General features: G+C 38.9%; 1 protein-coding gene across 1 annotated transcript; it reads left to right on the top strand.

Annotated features, from left to right (window-relative positions):
* The first annotated feature begins 374 nt into the window (after positions 1-374).
* EIF1AX (eukaryotic translation initiation factor 1A X-linked) lies at positions 375-20780 on the top strand. Its single transcript, XM_054581128.1, has 7 exons — positions 375-601; positions 6592-6675; positions 8573-8676; positions 9767-9817; positions 12014-12095; positions 14930-15021; positions 17567-20780. Exons 1-7 carry the CDS (start codon positions 586-588, stop codon positions 17570-17572), a joined length of 435 nt encoding a protein of 144 aa, XP_054437103.1. The 5' UTR covers positions 375-585; the 3' UTR covers positions 17573-20780.
* The last annotated feature ends 218 nt before the right edge of the window (positions 20781-20998 follow it).

The following is a 20998-nucleotide window of genomic DNA, read 5'->3' as shown; positions in this document are numbered from 1 at the left end:
CTCAGATTCCCAATTTGGTAGGCTGGGTGTAAGAGCCCCATTAAAACAAGCGTGAGATTACAATTGATGAGTCAGCTGCTCAAACCCGGAGAAGCTGGTTCGTCACAAAGCAGAAGTCAAGTATCAGCCAGCAGCCGGTGCACTGTGAACACGCCTTTTACTAGGACGCCCGGGCCCCGCCCACTCTGACTCGGCCTCCTCCCTGCCAACGGCCCCGCCCCCTCTAGTGACCGCACTGGGAGTGCTCGTACCTCTGCTTTAACAATAGGAGTCCGTAGGACACGCTTGCGCAGAAAAGACCGGGGCCGGGGGGCGGGGGAGGCGGGGGGCGGGCCCAGGCGGCGTTGGAGGGCGGGGAGAAGCGACGCAAGCAGACGCGACGCCATTTGCTGCGGCCGAGCGTGGTTGCAGGCTGATCTCGGAAGGGCTCGTCTGGGAGACTCTCCCGCGCACGCGACCCGTCCTCTAGCGCCTGCTTTGTACCGCGCGGCTCCACACGTCGCCTCTTCAGCCCCTTGGAGGAGTCGCCGCCGCCGCTATCGTCCGGATAGGAATCGGTAAAGCCGCGAGGCCGTCTTCACCGCCATGCCCAAGAATAAAGGTAATGCCGCCTGGACCCCGGCACCACGACTCCGCTCGCCCCGATCTTCCGGCCCTGCCTGGGGCTTCGGGATAGCCCAAGCCGCAGTGACCTTCTTCTCCACCCTGCCTGTAGGCGGCTGGGCGGTACGGGCGCGATTCTGAACGCGGGAGAGGAGCTGGGAAGTTACTCCAGTCTTCCAGTTTGGTCACATTGGGGTGGAGCCGACGCCATTTTTGTGGGGCCTCCTGTGGGAGAATGTGGGCTTTTGCGCCTCATTCGCGCCACAGTGACCGCGGCATGATGGGGACCTGTGGGGAGACCTCCCCTGGGTGGCTTAGGCTTTGCAAATGGACGTCCTCTGGCCTTCCCGGGCAGGGGGAGTTAAACGCTGGAAGCAGTTCTTAACTTTTGGAGGATGATGCTTGCTTTAGTGACCACCATCAGATACTCCTGCATGGGTTTCTTTATGGACAGTTGAATGTTGTTGAGACTACTCTCATGTAAACAGTGGGCAAAACCTGGATGTATTTCTGAGGTACATTTGTAGAGATTTACCCTTCCATATTCCCTTTACAGGGTTTAACTTTTTTCCTCCCAGAACACTTGTTTCATATTTAGCCAACTTCTTTACTTTTGTTTCAGAGCATGCATGCATGCGTGTGTGTGTGTAGGTACACAGACACACAAATACATAGTGCTGGGAGTAAAGACCTTTAAGTTCCCTCCATTCTGAAGTTAAACATTCACAAATTATCAGACTTGAGGATAAGTTTATTTGGAATTTCCAAAATAGAAAGCCTAATCTAGGTAAAAGCAGAATAGTACTAAAGAAATTATCCCTTTTTTAGGCGTAAGAGTGTTTCTGCTTTTTAAGCATCCTTATAATTTCTCAAAGGAAATTGTGCAAGTAGAAACTGGGAAAACTTTCTGACGGGAGAGGAGCATCTCTCAGAACCTACACGAAGTTTCCTTTCATTATTCATCCTGAAAGGCCCCCGTCCCCCACCGCCCTGACCTGGCCTACTTCTGTTCTCTTTTCTACTTCACAGCTGGCTCCAGGGATTCTTCCTCATTTCCTTTGTAGCTGTCACTACTCATTTTATCCCTCGGGATATTTGGTTGCTGTTCTGTGCAAAATTTGGTGCAGTTCCTTAAGTGCACTCTATTTTATTGCCCTTAGAAGTCTAACTTGTAGGCCTATTTAGTAGCAAGGATTTTGCTGCTAATTATTCTGGGAAAGATGGGGTGTTAAAATAGGGTTTTAAAAGTCATAGTTTTCTTGTAACCTGTGTAATCCTTTATTCCTTCTGAGATGGTAACTACATCACTTTAGTGGGTATCTTACTGTTTTTATAGCACAAGATTTCCAATTCCTTCACTAGACTATATGCTCTAAACAACAGTAAAATAGTACCTATCTTAATCACATTGGATTGCCAGCACTTGACACTTAGTAGATGCTCAATAAATATTTGTTGGGTTAAGTCACCCCCCTTATGTTGAGTCCACACTTAGGTGAATAATAGGTTCCCCTTTGGTTCCAAGGGGACAGGACTTCTGCATTAAATAACATCTAGTTCACTAACCTCTTTTAAAGGTCATTCCATTACATGGCAATAAAATAGAGAGGGGAGTGGTAAGGGTATGGTTATTTCTGGGAAATTAACAAGATGAATCACTTTTATAAATAATATTTGAGGGGTGCAAAAATTATAGATAATGCAGTGTATACCTGGGAATCTATTACTCTGAACTTGACAATTACAACACAGGTTCAGGTAAAGCCCTCTGTGTCTCCCTCCCCAATCTGCTTCCTCTTTCTGGAGATAACCACCATTCTGCACTTAGTATTCATTGTTCCTGTAAATGTTAAAACAGTCAGTTATCTTACTTGTTCTCTTAAAGGACTAGTTCTTTTCAAGACCCCTGCATTTTATGAAGTGAAGTTTAATGTAGAAATTATTTGTTTTGTTTATTGGAAAAGCGAGAAGCCCTGTGAATATAATCTTGATGATGGTTATACAAGTCAGGATATAAATTGCCATGAACTGTGTGTCAAAAGACTTTAGCTTTGGACTTATCGTTAGTTTATTTCCTCTAGATTCTGTCAGCTTATTACCTTGGAGAAAAGGGGTATCCTTTGGTCCATTCAGAAGAGCATGTAGGGTAAGGTGCTCCCACATTTTGAAGACATTGCTACCTTCGATTTTAAAATCACAACATTCATTTAGGAATATAGGACTACTCTTGACTGATTTATTCAAAGAATTGCCAGGTCAGGTATGTAACTCAGCAAACAAACTAGGTGTGATTCTTGCCCTAATGAAGCTTTCACTCTAGTTTAAAGATCTGGCATGATTAACAGCTTGAAGCAGAAGCTACTGTTCTCTTCCTAGGAAATTAGTTTTGGCGTGCCCTGAGTATGCCTCAGATACTAAATTCTAAGGACTCTGGGTGGGTCAGGAAGTTGTAGAGGGCCACCTAACAGTTGCACAGAGCATTGTGAGACTGCACCCAGGGTTAAGTGCACTTGATGCAAGAAGTTAAGTGTCTGTCTTTCGTGGCCAAGGGCACATTCTTTATTCTGTTTGGACTGTGAACTTTTTGCTGCTTTCACACTCTTTGTATATGTCCCTTAGTGTCACTACCACTTACAGTCATTTTTGGAAATGGCTGCCAATGTGTCTTAGGTTCTAGAATGGGAACAAAATGCTGTGGAAAGTTACCCTACTGTGGAGGCCAGGAACTAAAGGTTAGGTTTGAATCTGGTCGCCCACACTCATTGCCTAATGTTAAAGTAGTTACTTCTCTGAACTTGGATGAACTCACTGGTAAACCGGTGGTAAATGACTTATGACCTCATGAAGTGATTGTGACAAGTAAATGGGTGGCATTGTATGGTGGCTAAGAGAATAGTCACTGGGGTTTCGTATTCCCAGATCTCAGGTCACATGATAACAGCCTCAGAGAAGTTACATAACCTTTCGAGGTGCATTATCTTGTGAAATAAAGGTAAATTAGTACCTATCTCATCGGCATAGATTGTTGGGGGTGAGTTACCAAAACAGCGAGTAGTCTACTTCGATTGAAGCATTAGGTAAGAGAAGTATTGAGAGGTAGGTTGATGTCATGTTTATAGGTTGAGAGAATTATATTCTTTAAGGTAGTTATGGTGCCGCTAACAGAAACAAGCATGTTGATTAAGCACCGGACTTGTAAAAGAAAGTAAATGGACTTTTGAATAAAACTGAGCTTGAGATGACAGTACCCATTCGCTGGCAATATATTGAGCCATTAGAAATAGGAGACCAAGGCTTAGTTGAAATAGGTGGGCTGAGCTGTGAAATTAATCAGCATGGAAGTGATAGATGAGAGAAAAATAAATTTTCTGAGAGAGTGGGTAAGCAGAAGGTAGGAATTTGGGCTTAATTAAGCTCCAATGGGATAGACACAATGAAGGGGGGGGCTGGTGAAAGGTGAAGAACGGTGCAAGAGACCCTTTAAAAGTTGTCCAAAAAAGGGGAGTTGACAAATGATGAGCAGTATCACTGTTGAAAGTATGAAAAACGGAACGGGGGTGGGAAATGACAGATTTTGAAGGACAACAGTAGCTACAAGAGTTACAGAATCATAAATAGTAGGCAGCTGGATCTTCTGTTCTAACTCCCTCATTTTACAGAGGCTGAAAGAGATCCTGAGGGGGGTTTTTTGTGAAAGCTCCGTGTATCCTTTACTCCTCCCTCCCTCTATATCTGGTTACAATTCTTTTGTTTCTTCTCAGAAATATTCCTCTGAATAACAGTCCATTGTTTGGTAGTACCACAGTTTATCCATTCATCTACTGGAGGACACCTTGGTTGCTTCCCAGTTCCTTTCCTCCCGTGACTAAGCTCAGCCTGCTTCATTTTACGTGTAAGAAGGATAGCAGCCTTCCCACCAGTTTTCCCACCCAGAGGATCATGTCACGCCTCTGCTTTTTGTTGAAGTGTTTTTTTCTTAAAATTTTTTGAATTTTATGAGTCGATTTTCAAGAAGTATAAAAAAAATGAAATCTCTCTTCCTAAATGTGTCCCATTGCCAACTAGTTCTCTTTTCTCACAGGCATTAACTTTTTTTGTATATGCCCTTCCATGAGATTTTATGTATACATAAGCAGATATGAGTATGAATTGTTTTTACATTAATGGTGGCCTCATGCTCTTCACTGTGCTCTATTTTTAAACTTACAATAAGAATTTCGAATATGTACAAAAGTTGACTAGTGTAAGGAACTTTTATGTGTTCATGTGCTGGCCCCGGGTGCCATCAGTTCATGACTAAACTTGCACCATCCACACCAAATCAGGATCCAGAGATGGTCTACACATTGCCATTGGTTGAGATGTCTTTCAAGTATCTTTTAACCTGTCGGTTGCCCATCCATTTGTGTTTTCTTTTTTCCCCACAATGTGTCTATTGAAGAAAACAGATTGTCTTTTTTCTTTTTTTTTTTTTAACATTTTGGTTTTTAGAGAGGGGAAGAGGGAGGGAGATCAAGAAAGGGAAACATCAGTTAATCCATTGCTTCTCCACCACCGCAACTGGGGACCTGGCCCACAACCCAGGCATGTGCCCTGACTGGGAATCAACCGCCAACCTCTCATATCCATCCCACTGAGCCACACCAGCCAGGGTGAAAACTCTCATACAGTTGCCCCCACAATTTGGATTTTGCTGATTGCAACCCTTTTGCACCATGCTTTTTGTTGTTGTTGTTGTTGTTTTTTAATAGACTTTATTTTTAGAGCAGTTTTATATTTATAGGAAATTGAGCAGAAAGTACAGAGTTCCCATTCTCCCCTCCCCAACCGTTTTCTCTATTAACCTCTTTCATGAGCTAATCTAGATGCATCATTATTGACTCAAGTCCATAGCTTATATTAAGGTTGGTTCATTATATTGTACATTGGTGTGGGTTTTGAAAAATGTATAGTGACATGTATCCGCCATTACAGTGTGATACAGAATAATGGTTTCACAGCCCTAAAAATCCCGTGTTCCACCTATTCATCTGTCCTTCCTTCCTCCCTCCCAACTCTGTGCAACTACCAATCTTTTTACTGTCTCCATAGCTTTGTCTCTTCCAAAATATTACATAGTTGGAGTCATACCATTCGGCCTTTACAGATTGATTGGCTTCTCTTCCTGTAGCTATACACAGTTAAGGTTCCTCCATGTCTTTTAGGCCCTTGGTAGTTCATTTCTTTTTATTATTGCTAAATAATATTCCATTGTATGGATATACCACAATTTACTTGTTTACCTAATGAACAACATCTTAGTTACTCTCAGGTTCAGGCAGTTAGCACCTTGCTTTTTAACTTAAGATACCTTGCTCAGTGTATACTACAGCAATAGGATAAGATTCAAACTTAAAATTGCCAGACCTCTGGCTCTTTCTCCGTCACCACAAAATCGGTGTTTCCCATTCCAGTAACTATAACTTTACCTTTTTTCTTTTCTTTTCAGTCATCTCCTACTTGCACCCACACCTTTCATTGAGGTGCGGAGGTCAGGTACAACAGAAACAAGGCATTTTTATAAAATTTATCAAGACCATTATATCTCCCACCTTGTCCTGTGTGAGCCGCTGCAGGAGGGGTTTCCTGAGCAGTGTAGTCATCCGAGTGGTTGTTATTGTTATGATCCAGGGCAGTTTGATCATTGAATACGGATTTCCTCAGAAAGGTCTCTATATACTTTTATATAATACCTCTTTTGGTTTGTTTGTATTTTATGTCAGAAATATTCCAAAAGGAATTTCTAAGAAGAGTAGGGGAATAGCGATATGTATATGTTTGGTATGCTGGGAGATTGTAAATTTAATATGATTGTGCGACTAATAACTTAGGTGAATTTTTAAATTTAAGTGACTTTTTAAAAAACATTTTATAAGCCTTAATTTAGTTTAGTTTCTTTTCCTACTGTTTTGCAGATAATAATGCTTTTTCTTTCTTTAAAACCATTAGGTAAAGGAGGTAAAAACAGACGTAGGGGTAAGAATGAGAATGAATCTGAAAAAAGAGAACTGGTGTTCAAAGAAGATGGGCAAGGTAAGCATTTTCATAAGGTGGATTTCTTTTAGTAATAGTTTGGTTTTTTAAATACGGAATTTCAATTTCTAATCATAAAGGAGGTACTATTCATAATCCTGAGCAATGAATCACACATCCCTTTTTGCTCTTCTCCATTTTTCATCCCCCACACTTTTCCAGAGCCTTTGTTTTGGTAGTCATTTCTTGGTACCCTTGGTCTCCCTTGAGGATTGGCGGTGTTTCTGGAAATGTGTAGATTTCATTGTTTTGTCTGAACACTTATATCTTAGAATGAATTACACAGTTCAGAGGGAATTAAGCCTCAAAAGTGATTATGGACAATCCATGATTTACTAGACCTTTTTTGATAGTAAATGGTGCCACATAGTATGTGCCGTAGACCATGGATACTTGAGGGATGAATCTGAAGCCTTTCCCTTACTTCTCCGGTGCCCTTAGCATATAATTTCATAAAATACAATAAAATGAAACTGAACATTTTACTTAGCTTTTCAAAGGTAAGACTTTGTAAGTGCCAGACCAGGGTATGTAATACTAGTTTTTTGTGTTTTTATTATAAGTAATTTTATAGCTTCACATACGTTGCAGTATTTAGTACAATGAACTTCCTTTAAAGTACCCTTTATCTGGGTATTCGCAGTGTGTGTGTTTTTCCTGAAACATTTGAAAGTTAGTTGCAGACATCATGATACTTTTCCCTTACTACTTCATCATCTGTCTCTTAAGAACAGCTATATTCTCTTACATAATTAAAACAGAGCACTCAGATGATTTTGACTATATTATATATCCAGTATATGGTCCCTATTCAAAATTTTCCAGTTATCCCAAGAATTTCCAGCACTTTTTTTCCCAGAAATTTTAAACAAATTTTTTAATTACCTTTTTATAGAACTTTGGTGACTTGTTCATGCCATATAAAAGTGAAACATGTTTTCTGACTCTAAGAGGTCTTTTTTGTTTCTTAGCCTTAGGGTCATTCCTAGCCCCTGTTAGCAGTTGATTTGATTTTGACCACCACTTTGGAAGAGAGACCATCTTTGAGTTGACCGTGTTGAGGCGCTAGGTTCACTGCATGTGGTCTAACTTACTTCCACGTGTCAACCCTACAGTCAAGCTTTTCAGAATTACATCTGCGTATTTACCAATGTGCGGATATCTTCTTTGGGCGATAGTCTGTAGAACGTACAGCTTGAGCAAGCTCAAGGTTCTGAAGTGATGTGCGTGCCCCCGCCACCATGTCTTCTGTCACTTAATAACAAAAGAGGCCCATGTGCAAAGCTAATGCTCATAAGTAATGTCAGATTTTCAGATAGCAGTTAAACCAGTTGGCTTCCTGGGTACCCTTTCGGAATGATTTTAATTAAAAGTTTGGCATTTTGCCTGATAACATCTTTCTGACTTTACAGAAACTCTGGAATAATCACTAAGATATTCTGATTTAACAAAGACATAGTTAACATTTAAGCTACTTTTATTTGCCAAATATACCAAATGTTGTGTTGAGATTAGCCTCTAAGGATTCTAAGGGAAAGGAGATCCAAAATTGGGAAAGGCTTCAAATATGAAAGATGGACGAGGTGTAGTTTGTACATTTTGGGACAAGCCACCTTGATCTCCAAAAGTAAAGCAAACAGTCATAAAGACAGTAGTGTAGCTAATCAAAGTGAGTTCATAATGAAAACATTTCTGATAGCAGAGAGACAGCTTGTCAGAGCCTTGGTTGTGGCTCTGCCATTATCTAGCTTGGGGTTTATCAGTCCCTTGCATTTTTTTCCTGTATATTTGTATTCCCAACTAGTACACCTATACTTCTAGTCAGTTTTATGTAGACTGCTAAGTTGCTTTTATCAGAAGTTGAATATCTTATACCCTTTTCTTTTCCCTCCCCCAGAATATGCTCAAGTAATCAAAATGTTGGGAAATGGGCGCTTAGAAGCAATGTGTTTCGATGGTGTAAAGAGGTTGTGTCACATCAGAGGGAAATTGAGAAAAAAGGTAAGTGTGGGGATTTGTTTTAATTTAATAAAAAAATTGTCATTAAGGGAGGGGAAAATGGCTCTACAGTTTGTATGGGTCCAGGACCTCATAAGTCCCCAAAAGAGTTCAGTAGAACAATGATTTACAGATTCTATTTAAGGACTCATTTGCATCACCTGTGTTGTATTCCTGCCAAAAAATGTTTAACCTGAATCTAATCATGAGGAAACAATCAACAAATCCAAATTGAGGAACTCTGCAAAATAAATGGCCTGGCTTTTTAATACATTGTTAATGTCAGGAGAGTGGGGAAAGGCTGGGGTGCTATTAAGTGTTATGTTAATGTTAAATTTCCTGAACTGTGATCAGAAATGGAATGCCTTGGAAAGTAATGACTAATTTCCCATCATAATAGGTGTTCAGGCAGATTTATTAATTAGGTTGGTTGAAAGTCCCTCCAACTTCTGATTTTATGATTTTTAAAAAAATTTTTTGGTTTGTTAATCCTGTTACCAAACTAAAGTGGTGGGTGTGAGTAAAAGAAACGGACAGAGAGAAATGAGGCCACATTTCTTTTTTTTTTTTTTTTAAATCCTCACCTGAGGATATGTTTTTCTTGGTCTGGGGGGAGGGAAGGAGAGAAACATCAATTGTATGTTCCCCTACTAGGGATTGAACCCACAACCTAGGTATGTACCCTGACTGGGAAGCGAACCTATGACCCTTGGTTGTACAGGACGACACTACAACCAGCTGAGTCACCTGGCCAGGGCCACATTTCAAATTTCATATTCTTATATGTAATGAATGGATAACTAACCAAAGAGTGGTTCACTATGAAAAAAAAATCCCTTAATTTTTAAACTAATCATCATTTCTCTAGAATTACTAAACTGCCAAATAGTTAAATAAGAATATTGTTTTAATATCCCAAATTACCAAAAAGTTAAAACAGGCACAGCTGTTTCCTATAGTTTTGTTTTGGGGGAAGTTTTTCCCCAAAAAACAATATAATTCTAAATATAGGTACTTGGCCCATAGTTGGGTGAATAGCATTTTATGGGAATGCTGACTAAATGTTGCTCTTGATTTTTTATTTCTTTTATAGGTTTGGATAAATACGTCAGATATAATATTGGTTGGTCTGCGAGATTACCAGGTAAAATAAAAGAAAATTTGTATTGTTCACTTTCTTGATTGTAAACATCCATTAATGTTAGGAACATGAGCCATAGCCACATTTAACTGTTTGTATCAGCAAACATTTCATAAGGGCTAGTCATTTATGTCTTGGGCATTGTGCTAGGTACCCCAGGTATTATGGTTCCCAAATGCCAGTTCATATTTTCACTGCAGAAGAAATACAGGCCATGTACATTTTTAATGAAGCCAAATAGTTCTTTTTCCTTTTTTGATATTTAAAAAGTTTCCTTTTTGGAATAAGCGATAGTGTATAGTAATAGTTCTGTTAGTATTCTTAGTTGGCAAAATAAAAAAATAACCTTATGTTGGTCCTCCCACCCCAATTTTTAAAAAAATATATACATCTTGAAATCAAAATCTGGAAACCATTACTCCAGCTACAGAAACCATTGGGGCTACAGCTGAATGATTCATGCTGCCATCCCACAAGATGCTTATAGCCTAATGATTGGGGGAATAAGACAAGGAATACAGGTAGTTGCAGTATGTACTCTAAATTTAGATAAGCACTTAGATAATAACACGATAGTTGCCCCTGTTGCTTTCAGCCCCAGGACATTGTGGGTCTGTGAAATCTATTTGGTTCTACCTGTTGGAACTCATCACCATGTGTTAAATCACATTGTGAGTGATAAAATGTTTCTGGCTTTATAACCTTGGTCATACTTTGATTTTTTTTTTTAAAATGTATCCATATTCCAGAATAAAAAATTAAAATGTTTACTTTTAATCAGTGGTTTTCAACCATGGGTGATTTTTTTTTTTTTTTTTTTTTTTTTTAAATTTCCAGTGGCTTGTTTGGCAGTATCCTAAGACATTTCTGGTTGTTACACCTGAGAGAGGGGGACAGTGCCACTGACATCTAATGGGTAGAGACCAAGAGACCAAAGATGCTGCTAAATACCTTAACAGTGCACAGGGCAGTCTCAACAACAAATTGTCCAGCCCAAGATGTCATCATGCTGAAATTGAGAAACCGTGCTTTAAATTCATCTTTTATTTTTTTTTTTTAAGATTGGGGGAGGGAGGGAGGAGAGGGAGAGAAACATCAATCTGTCACTGCCCCTCGAGCGCCCCCTGCTGGGGACCTGGCATGCAATCCAAACATGTGCCCTGACTGGGAATCGAACCGGTGACCCTTTGGTTCCCAAGCCAGTGCTCAGTCCATTGAGGCACACCAGCCAGGGCTAAATTCATACCATTTTAATGTCCATTTTCTTCTTTTGATCTCAAAACTAACCCCAGAATTAGAATAATTAGTTCCCTGTTTGATAGATAGGAAACTAAGGCTCTGAAAGGTGTAACATTTTGACTAGAAAATGACAGCCAGGACCAATGTTTTTTATTCTTAATCTCCCATAATCCTTCTTCTCCCTGCCACTTAAAGAGGTGGTCCAGGGGCCAGTAACATTAACTTTTGGGAACGTATTAGAAATGCAGATCCTCGAATCCCACCCGAAGCCTCCTAATTCAGAATATGCATTTTAACAAGCTCCCCCTGGGTGTCTAGATACATTACAGTTTATGAAATTCAGGTCTGAGCCACACTGCCCTTGCATCACTGATCATTTTTATTGCCTTTGAAACTATCAGCCTCAACCCTTTTTTCTTATTAACTGAGTCATTTTTTTTTAAATGGGGAAGTGTGAACATTTCAGGCAGTAGTTTTCATTGGACTCCGTGTGACAGAAACACTCAAAAAGCTTTTTAAAATGAAAATTCATGGCTTCACTCCACATCTACTAATCCATCTTCAGGAGGTATAAAAGCTCCACAGGAGATTCTGGTCAATTCTACCTAAAGAACCGCTGATAGGTGGAAAGGTGTATTAATTTCCTTAGGTCATTATACCAGTCTCAATTTTTGAATTACGATGTTTAATCACCCTGTAAATGATGATCCCTGGAAGTTTTCGTATTTCAAAAGACTTCTGATCAAAGGGTAGTGGTGAGTAATCTACAAGATTGGATCTGCACAGTTTTGCTCTTATTAAAGTGAGATCTGTGAATGTTTCTCCTAAGCTTGTTGATCATTATTCATTTATTCATGCAAGTTTCATACTGGGTTAGACCTGAGGATGTTTTTCAGAGGGTAGGAGAAAACTTAATATTTTGCCATAATTAGATCTAAAAGTTATTTTTCTCTTTCCAAGGACAATAAAGCTGATGTAATTTTAAAATACAATGCAGACGAAGCGAGAAGTTTGAAGGCATATGGCGAGCTTCCGGAGCATGGTAATATCTGAGTTACTATATTAACCTGTTACGGTGCTATTACCTGGTGGTATTAAGATGAGCGAATTTCGGTAGAATTTTGTGGATTTTGCTGGCTATAGGGGACACGCTGCCGCGGGGGAGCGCCGCAGAGAGCACAGTGCTCCCTGAAATCTGAGGGAAACCATCTGGGGCCAGCTAAGGTGGGAGCAGAGCTCTGAAACCCACAGAGCCCATCCCAGGGTTGTCATGGATGAGGGGGACAAACACGAAACGTCACAAACACTTCTGTTTGCCAGGGGGAGCAGACAGGGGCACTTCCCTCTTCCCAGAGAAGGCCTTGGCACATCCCTTTTAGTGGGGAAGGTCCTGTTGCCCCTTATTCCAAGGCTTTTATTGAACATCTTATCCGTGGGGAATAACAGGAAAGCATACATACACTCATTAGCAAGATAAGTTTCACAGAGAATACATACCTTGAGGAAAACAAGTGACAGGAAGTCAGTGATTTACATGGGTCTGAGAGGAGACAAGAATCAACAACAGAGACTGAATAAGGGGGAAGTAGACTTAAAGATGCCTTAAAGGTAAGATAAAGGATAAAAGGTGTAAATAAAGCAAATGTCTTGACAAGCAAAGGGATGTAAATAATATGAATGTCCTTCGGGCATGAGCTGACCAGAGATTTGAGGGAGGAAGAGCACACTATAGAATTTATTTTTAGACCTGATTACCTTGGGACAGCCAGATCTGATTTAGGGCTGTTCCCACATTGTTTCAAGCCTGAGCCAGGCTGGGGAAGGAACCAAGAGATAAGGAGACTGCTTCTCAGCTGCAATGAGGACTCCGGCCATGGCCAAGCCGAGGGGTATGGGGGCCTTTTTGCCCCTTCTCCATGTCCCCCAATTTCTTATCTGCTGCCAAAATCAGGTTAATGCCTGTCTTAGGTCGAAAACCTCAGCGCGAGGTCCCTTACCCGTCATTGGCTAATTGACCACCCATGGCAAAGCAGAGAGGCAGGGGCTATGCGGACAGGCCAAGTCCCTTCACAGGAGCCTGTTTCTCCAAGGCCTCCTGATTATCTCCAGCCTTGGGGCCCTGCAGCCTGGTGGCAGGGTTACAGCTTCTGAAACCAGACCGGGCGTTTCCCAACATTGCATATTTACTTTTGTGCTTACATGATCTGTTTTAAGTCTGACTGCCTATATTAAACACCTGTACTAGATGCCTTGAGAAAATAACTGGGATTCTGTTTCTAGTAAACATACAGTACTTTTCATGAGAAGTTATACTTTATAAACTCTGGGCTTCTGTGTAATAGTAGTCAAAGAAAAAGTTGTAGTATTTCTTTTAAAACTCATTTCTCAAGGAGACTGTCAAGTGTTCGTCTACTTTAAATGTGAGGCAAGGATAGTCATTAGGTACTACTGCTGACTTTTATTAAAAAGTCAGTCTTCAATTCATCTTACCCTAGTATCACAGTATCCCATAGGATTATTTTTAGGCCAGCATTCTTGGTTTCCTCTCCCAATACAAACATTATGCATTCTTAATGCAGAAAACTTAAGTAAAACAAAAATAAGTCCATCACAACTTTATCATAGGGGAAATACACCTCACATACTTTTTTGTAAGCCTGCATTTTTTGCTTGGTAGTTAACTTTGGGGGGAGGGAGGCTCTTGCATATTATCATGAAAACAGTATGATATTTTTGTATTACATTTTATTTTTGATACATCTCCAAAGCATTAGGATACATGCATTTATGGCCTGGCCAGGTAGTTCAGTTGGTTAGAGTGTTGTCCCCATTCACCAAGGTTGCAGGATCAATCCCAGGTTAGGGCACATACAAGAAGCAACCAATGGCTCCAACTAGTGTGACTTAGTTGTTTGGGTCTCATCCTGCAAAGCAAAAGGTCACTGGTTCCATTCCTGATCAGGGCATGTGTCTGGGTTGCAGATTATGTCCCCAGTTGGAAGGCAACCAATCAATGTTTCTCTTTCTTTGTCCCTCCCTTCCCCTCTCACTGAAATCAAAAATAAAAAATTAAAAAATTTTTTTAAAGAAGTAACCAATGAATGCATAAATAAGTGGAACAACAAATTGATGTTTTTCTCTCTCAAATCAGTAGATAAAAAAATTTTACAAAATACACCCAATTTGAATTTTTAAACACGTAGTACTACTTTACTAATGCTATATGTATGTATTAAAGCATGCCCTAAAATAGAAGATGCAAAAGGATAAGAAATAAATACATCATTCTATTATTTTTTTAATGTCGCTCCCTTTGGACACATGAAAATGCAGCTGAAATCAATTACCTGGCATTTCCAATCTAGGAAGTGCTAATATATCTGGGAATAGGACTAGCACTTTATGGTTCATTTTCATTGCTTAGGGATAGCATGATTTGATCAGATCTTTCTGATTGATGAGTTAGATGATTAGTAAATGATCAGTATGTGCTTAAACCTTTTTTAAAGCATAGCTGGAAGTTGTAATAGCTTCAGAATTTATATAATTAGGGCCTGCCTTACTAAAAATACCTTTATAAACAAAAGAAAATTATAACACAGGTACATTCCATCTTGACTTAGCAGTCACTTTGTTAGAGGTTTTGTTGTGTAAAATTCTGACTGTTCTGTATAGTAGAATTGTTAGGTCAAAGTTAGGATCTTTCTGATATGGTAATAAAACTTAGATTTAATTAAAAGTTTGTTGTAAGAGTCTCTTTTTGTAGTTCAGCATTTGGTATCAGACCACTTCTTTAGTGGGCAATTATTTATTTTAACGTCTTGGTTATTAAAATAATAATATGTTCAGTGAGCCTGTTTGTTATTGCTTCTTCAGCTAAAATCAATGAAACTGATACATTTGGTCCTGGTGATGATGATGAAATCCAGTTTGATGACATTGGAGACGACGACGAAGACATTGATGATGTAAGTAGATGCACCTTGCATTTTTCAACATTTGTGAATTATCCACAGAGAAACCAGCTCTTTCCCCTAACTTCCTTTAATCTAAGAATGCTGAGCACTTAAATAAGGGTATATTTCAAGACTTGTCCATGAATTAAAATACTCAGTAGACAACTAGTCAGACTGTTTATACTCTGGGAATTCATCTATTTTCAACATTTCTTCCTAGAAAGATCAGTCTTTGCTTTGATGATATAAATGCTAGGCATTGAAAGCAAAACTTTTTTAATTAACAGTGTCTTAAGAGCCCTGACCTGTGTGGCTCAGTTGGGTGTCATCCCACAAAGCAAAAGATCATCCGTTCGATTCCTGGTCAGGGTACATGCCTGGGTTGCACGTTCAGTCCCAGGTCGGTGCGCGTTTGAGAGGCGACCAGTAGATGTTTCTCTCCTCTTTTCCCCTCCCTTCTCTTCTCTCTAAAAATAAATAAAGTCTTTTTTTCTTAAGTGTGTCTAATGGGATAGCTATTAAGAACTTTAGTTGTAAGAAATATAAGATCTTAGCACAGAAACATGCCTTCTGTCAATCAAAATACTAGTATATTTAAAGAAGAATTTTGTGTGAACCAGCTTGATAAGAAGTTTGAAATTACAACATACATTAAAAGCTTTGTTAAAATCAAGGTCTTTTGCCATTATGTGATTTTTATCTGCTGGATATGCACTATTGGCAAAATCTTGGTTTGGAGTTGGTGTGTCTATTTTGAGAAAAAATGTATTGTTTTTTCTAACAGTAAATCAGCGATGCTCACAAGAGTAAATGTCTCATTGCCATTCTGCTCTTAAAATATTTAAGTGAAATTCAAACTTTGGTTTTGGCAGTGTAAATTTATTTAATAATTAGGGTACAAATTTGGTTTGGGCTCTTCAACCCCCTTTAAATAAAAATGTAGTGGAGAAACCACCTGCCTAGATGAGTCTAAAAATAATACTAATGTTTGATTTGTTTCAAAGGTGAAATTGTCACATACCTAAGAGCAGTTATTCCTGACCAAGACTACAACAGAATTACCAGAGCTTTTCAAAAAATGCGAAGACTGGTCTTGGGCTGAGTTAGGCATCCCAAGTGATACCCACCACAGAAATTCTACAATTAACTCTTCCCTATACTTGATTTATCACGTATCTATACCTTTATTTATGCATCAGTCCATCTTATATTTTGATGCATCTTCAAACAATTAGGATTGACACATTTATGAATTTTTAAACATATATAGTACTACTCTCCTAATGCTTTGCACATTCTTTTTTTTTTTTTTAAAGATTTTTAGCCCTGGCTGATGTGGCTCAGTGGATTGAGTGCCGGCCTGGGAACACTGAAAGGTTGCTGGTTCAATTCCCAGTCAGGGCACATGCCTGGGTTGCAGGCCAGGTCCCTGATTGGGGGCCTTGTGAGAGGCAATTGATATCTCTTGGCAAAGATGATGTTTCTCTCCCTCCTTCCCCGTCTCTCTCATAGTAAATACATAAAATATTTTTTTAAAAATACAGATTTTATTTATTTATATTTAGACAGAGGGGAAGGGAGGGAGAAAGAGGGAGAAAAACATCAATGTGTGGTTGCCTCTTGTACGCCCCCAACTGGAGACCTGGGCCGCAACCCAGGCATGTGCCCTGGCTGGGAATCAACCCAGCACCTTTGATTTGCAGGCCGGCGCTCAATCCACTGAGCCACGCCAGCCAGGGCTCTTTTTGAATGTTGCTCCTTTTGGAGACCCTGAGCCATAAGATTCTTGTGACTGAACTATTAATGATACTTTTGACAGTAGATTTATATTTTCTGACAAGAACCTGACATGGAGCTATGTTGTAGATTAAGGTGTGATCTAAACATTTGGACAGCTGATCTGGGGTAGGAGGCCTCTTCAGAAATTAAGAGCCTAACCGGAGAACATGCCTGACTAGGAAGCCACGTGCAGGGGTGATAGGTTGAGAATCTAGACAGGAGAAAGATTTTCTAAGAAGAAAATTCCTGAATCTCGGCTAGTGATTCCTCAGAACTGAGCCCAGCAGGCTGGTGGGGAAAAGATGATAAAGACAGTAGTTGCTAAGGGAATTGGAGATATCTTCTTGAACATTTGTAAGGGTGGCTGTATCACCTGAGAAACTTACTTCTTCCTCAAGACATTTCTCTAGAAGGTTTATAGGTATTCTAGCCTTCACTCCTCTAACCAGGTTGACTGGAAGAAGAATTTGGTATTGTCCTTGGTCCTTTCTTAAAGAAATAATGCCCCCCTATGATCCCACCCCCAGAAGATGACACTAAACTTTATTAAGAGTATTCATGGTAAGTATTAAGAGTATAACATGTAACATTCTGATGGAGGTTGTGAAGATTTATTGGCAGCAGGCCAGAATTGAGAAATGCATGGTATACAGAAATTCCTCTTCAGACTGGGTTTGTTTCCCAGATACCCTAAGGGGGTAAAGGTCTCCCTTATGTGGTAGGCTGCTGCAATATAAGAACTCATTTTCATTTGACCTGATGTTCTTTTACCTTTCAGATCTAAATTGACCTCGACGTTTTACATTCCAACTTCTCTGCGGATTGGTCAACAATTTGGATTTTGGCTATGGCCTGTTAAAGAAGATTAAAATTATCTTTAGTTTGAGTGCAGTTTGTTAAAGCAGACTGATTTGTTTCTAAGGTATTTCTTTAAAAACTGGTAGTGCTGAATTAAACTAAATGTTAAGCCCACTTTGTTCTTTGGTGTAATGGAGCTTATGGGTAAAAAGAGCACATCTACTATTTTTAAAAAGAGAAAAAGTTCATTACCTTTCCTACTTTGACCACTTCCAGTAAGTAAATGGATGTTTTGAATAAACCATTTGCCCTATACTCGTGGATTATGATTAAGCCCTAGTTTTGACTGGCCTGTTGACTGTACAGTGACTTTCTGTATATTTCAATGACTTACGTCCCTTTGAAGTTTTGATAAAATTTAAGAGAGCAGAAATCTGCATTTGAAGTCAAAAGATTAGGTCTCTTTTTCATATTTAAGTATCGTGTGACTATTTTTATACTAATTTTGATATTACATATATTCTTTTCATTATCTAATTTTGCCACTATAAACATCAACAAAAAAACATTTCCAAGATGCAGATTTTAGAACCTGGGTTTTAATAGCTATTTTTATTTGTAAGGTTAGTAGTTGCAGAAATTGAACACTAGGTGGCACCCAGTTATCTTAACATTGGAAATACTGGTACAGTTGTCAACTTTTTTTTTAACTTAACCGTGCGTAGGAAATTTCTCAACCAAGATTGTTTTGATCAGTATGCATGTATGTGGAATTTTTTGCAGAACAAAAGAATTACATTGTGTCATTGTATTTCAGAAATCATATATACATGTAAACTACAATTTTGAGTGCTGTATAAATGAAAATTTAATTTCATAACAACCTGTAAAAGTTAAGTGTTTTTCAAACTATCCCAAAGCTGGGGAAAGAGGAGGGAATAACAAGTTAATGAAAAGGTGGTCTCCCATTCCTACACAGTGGAGAAATACAATAAAGACAATGTCACATTGCAAACTATATTATACCTTACTTTGTGTTTAGGGTGTATTTTATTGTGTGTTCAGATTTTATATATATGTGTGTGTATGTGTATATATATATATATGTGTGTGTATATATATATATATATATATATATATGTTACTGAGGATTTAGATTCACCCTTATTTAGCTTTTTTGTTTATCAACTCTAGTAAAATAAAATTAAGGGCTGGACTAGTTAGACCTCACTAGCCACATTGAAATCGTATGCAACTTTTAAAAAAGAGATCCATCATGTAGCACGTGAAGCTTTTATTCTACTGGTCTTCAGAGAACTTTGCCATGATGAAAAGTAATATAACGAGGAATAAACCTTCACGTGGCTCCCAAGAAAACACAAATCTTATCTCATTCCATGCTTAGTATAATTTCCTAAGTGCAAATTCTGGAATCAAAATCTGAGGTTCTATAAAACATTGTTAAATCAAAGAACAGAAATTAAGAGTGAACAATTGGGGTTCTTGTTTCTTATTTGGCATTCCTGAAAACTTACCTAGGTGGGATGTACCTGAGCCCATGAGCTAGTTTTTAATACTTACAAGAAACCAGCCTCTAAGAATTGTCAATAGTTAGTTAACTGTGCCTGGGATACAGTTCATGGTAAGGACAGTGCAACTCAAACCTTAGTTTTTCTACTTAACTCCTGTAATAAATGTGGTTTATCTAAAGATTCTTTAAAAATTACAACAATGGCCCCCAATCTTCATATGTTTGCTAGCGATTTTTCCTTGCCTTGGTAGTAACAGCTCAGTGTAGTGCTGTTGCACCCTCAAAAATCAGAAATCATTAAACAGTTGAGGTAAAGTTGTAGCTCATATGCAGCACTACTTGGAATTATTTTACTAACTTGTCTTTACTGTGGGAATAATTCCGTTTTCATTGATTTGACTATATTTCAAACGAATGGAAGTGGTCCTTAAGGAAATTTTTTTTGTTGTTTTTGGGGATTTTGGAATTTTTTTTTTGTTATACTCTGATTCCTAAAATAGAAAGCTATAAAATGTGCTGTGAGAGAAAATAAAATGTTTGAAATCCTAAGATAATAGTTCTTACTGCTAAGAGGCATAATAGTTATTAACGAGTTTGATAGGCTCGCTTTTTTCATGTAGTGTTTATTCCACTTCCATTTAGAGTATAAACATGTATTACTAAGTTGACTAAATAATCAAACCAAGTGTTTGTGTAAAAAAAATACTTGCCAAGATTTGACTGTTGAATCTTTCTTGAACATGCAGCCTCTTAAAGAGACCGCCTCTTACTATGCATGACGAAAATTCTTGTATTTTATTAAGGAATGGCCATTGGTTTGCTCACTGCATCTCTGGTATCGTGGCTATAAATATAGTTGATTACAAAACTTTTTGTGACTTGTGGTTTAACTTAGTTTCACCTATCATGTGTAAATACTAAATTACAGGATGCTATCAGTATTGACTAAAGAGCAAACAGTAATCAATTAGGTAAAAGCATGTTTCAAATAAAATATCTAGCTGGACTTATACTTTATTATGTACAGATTTAACATTCAGTATTAATTGTGGCTTGACTGTTAAAGTATCAGAATGAAAGTGAGGTTTTTTATGTTGCTTGGTTGTGATAAAGATAAAAAAGAACTGTATTGGTATGAGATGTTTAGATCTTTATTCTGTTCACAAGGGAAAGTTTCATTTATGCTGTTTGGACTCCCATGAACTTTCACACACCGTTTTGTGGTTTTGATTTACCTTAAAGTACCATTGTTTTTATCCTTGCTGATTTTTTCTTCCTATTCCAAAAAGTACACAATCTGAGTTGTCTTACTACAAGTATGATAAGACACTAGCCTCTTAGCGAACCAAGGAATTTGGAGAGCGTATTGGGCTGTGTCCTCTCTTCTCCCCAGCTGCCAGACACTGCGGAAGCAATGGGGCAGAGTGAGGAGCATGGGCCCTGGGGTCAGGTGGCCTGTGTCCCAACCTCCACTCTTCCCTTTACCTGTAGGTGACCCCTGGTACTTACAGCGTGTCTGAGCTTCATGCTTCTCACCTGTAAATGGAGATGATGAGAACAGTCCCTGGAGAATCACAGAACTGTTGGGGATTAACAAGTAGATGGTCGTGCATGTAATGCACTTAGAGCAGTGTCCACCGCTTTTCACTCGATATCCAGGATTGTGTAAGATAGAGGATGCACGTTTTTTATATTCTCTGCCATTTCTTTTACATGTAGTCTTTGGTTTCTATAATAAAAGAAAAACATACAGTATATATTTGTATGTTCATGTTGACACTATTTAAAATAATTGCTACCATCCTTGTTTAATTCAGTGTAAGACTAACAGATGGAAGCCTCTAAATTGCCGGAGATGTTTTGCAAAATACCAACTGCTCT

Source organism: Pteronotus mesoamericanus, unplaced genomic scaffold (assembly GCF_021234165.1).
Source record: "Pteronotus mesoamericanus isolate MK-2021 breed Mesoamerican mustached bat unplaced genomic scaffold, CSHL_Meso_final contig_65, whole genome shotgun sequence".
In the NCBI taxonomy this organism is placed as follows: domain Eukaryota; kingdom Metazoa; phylum Chordata; class Mammalia; order Chiroptera; family Mormoopidae; genus Pteronotus; species Pteronotus mesoamericanus.
This window is presented reverse-complemented; position numbering and strand designations above follow the sequence as displayed.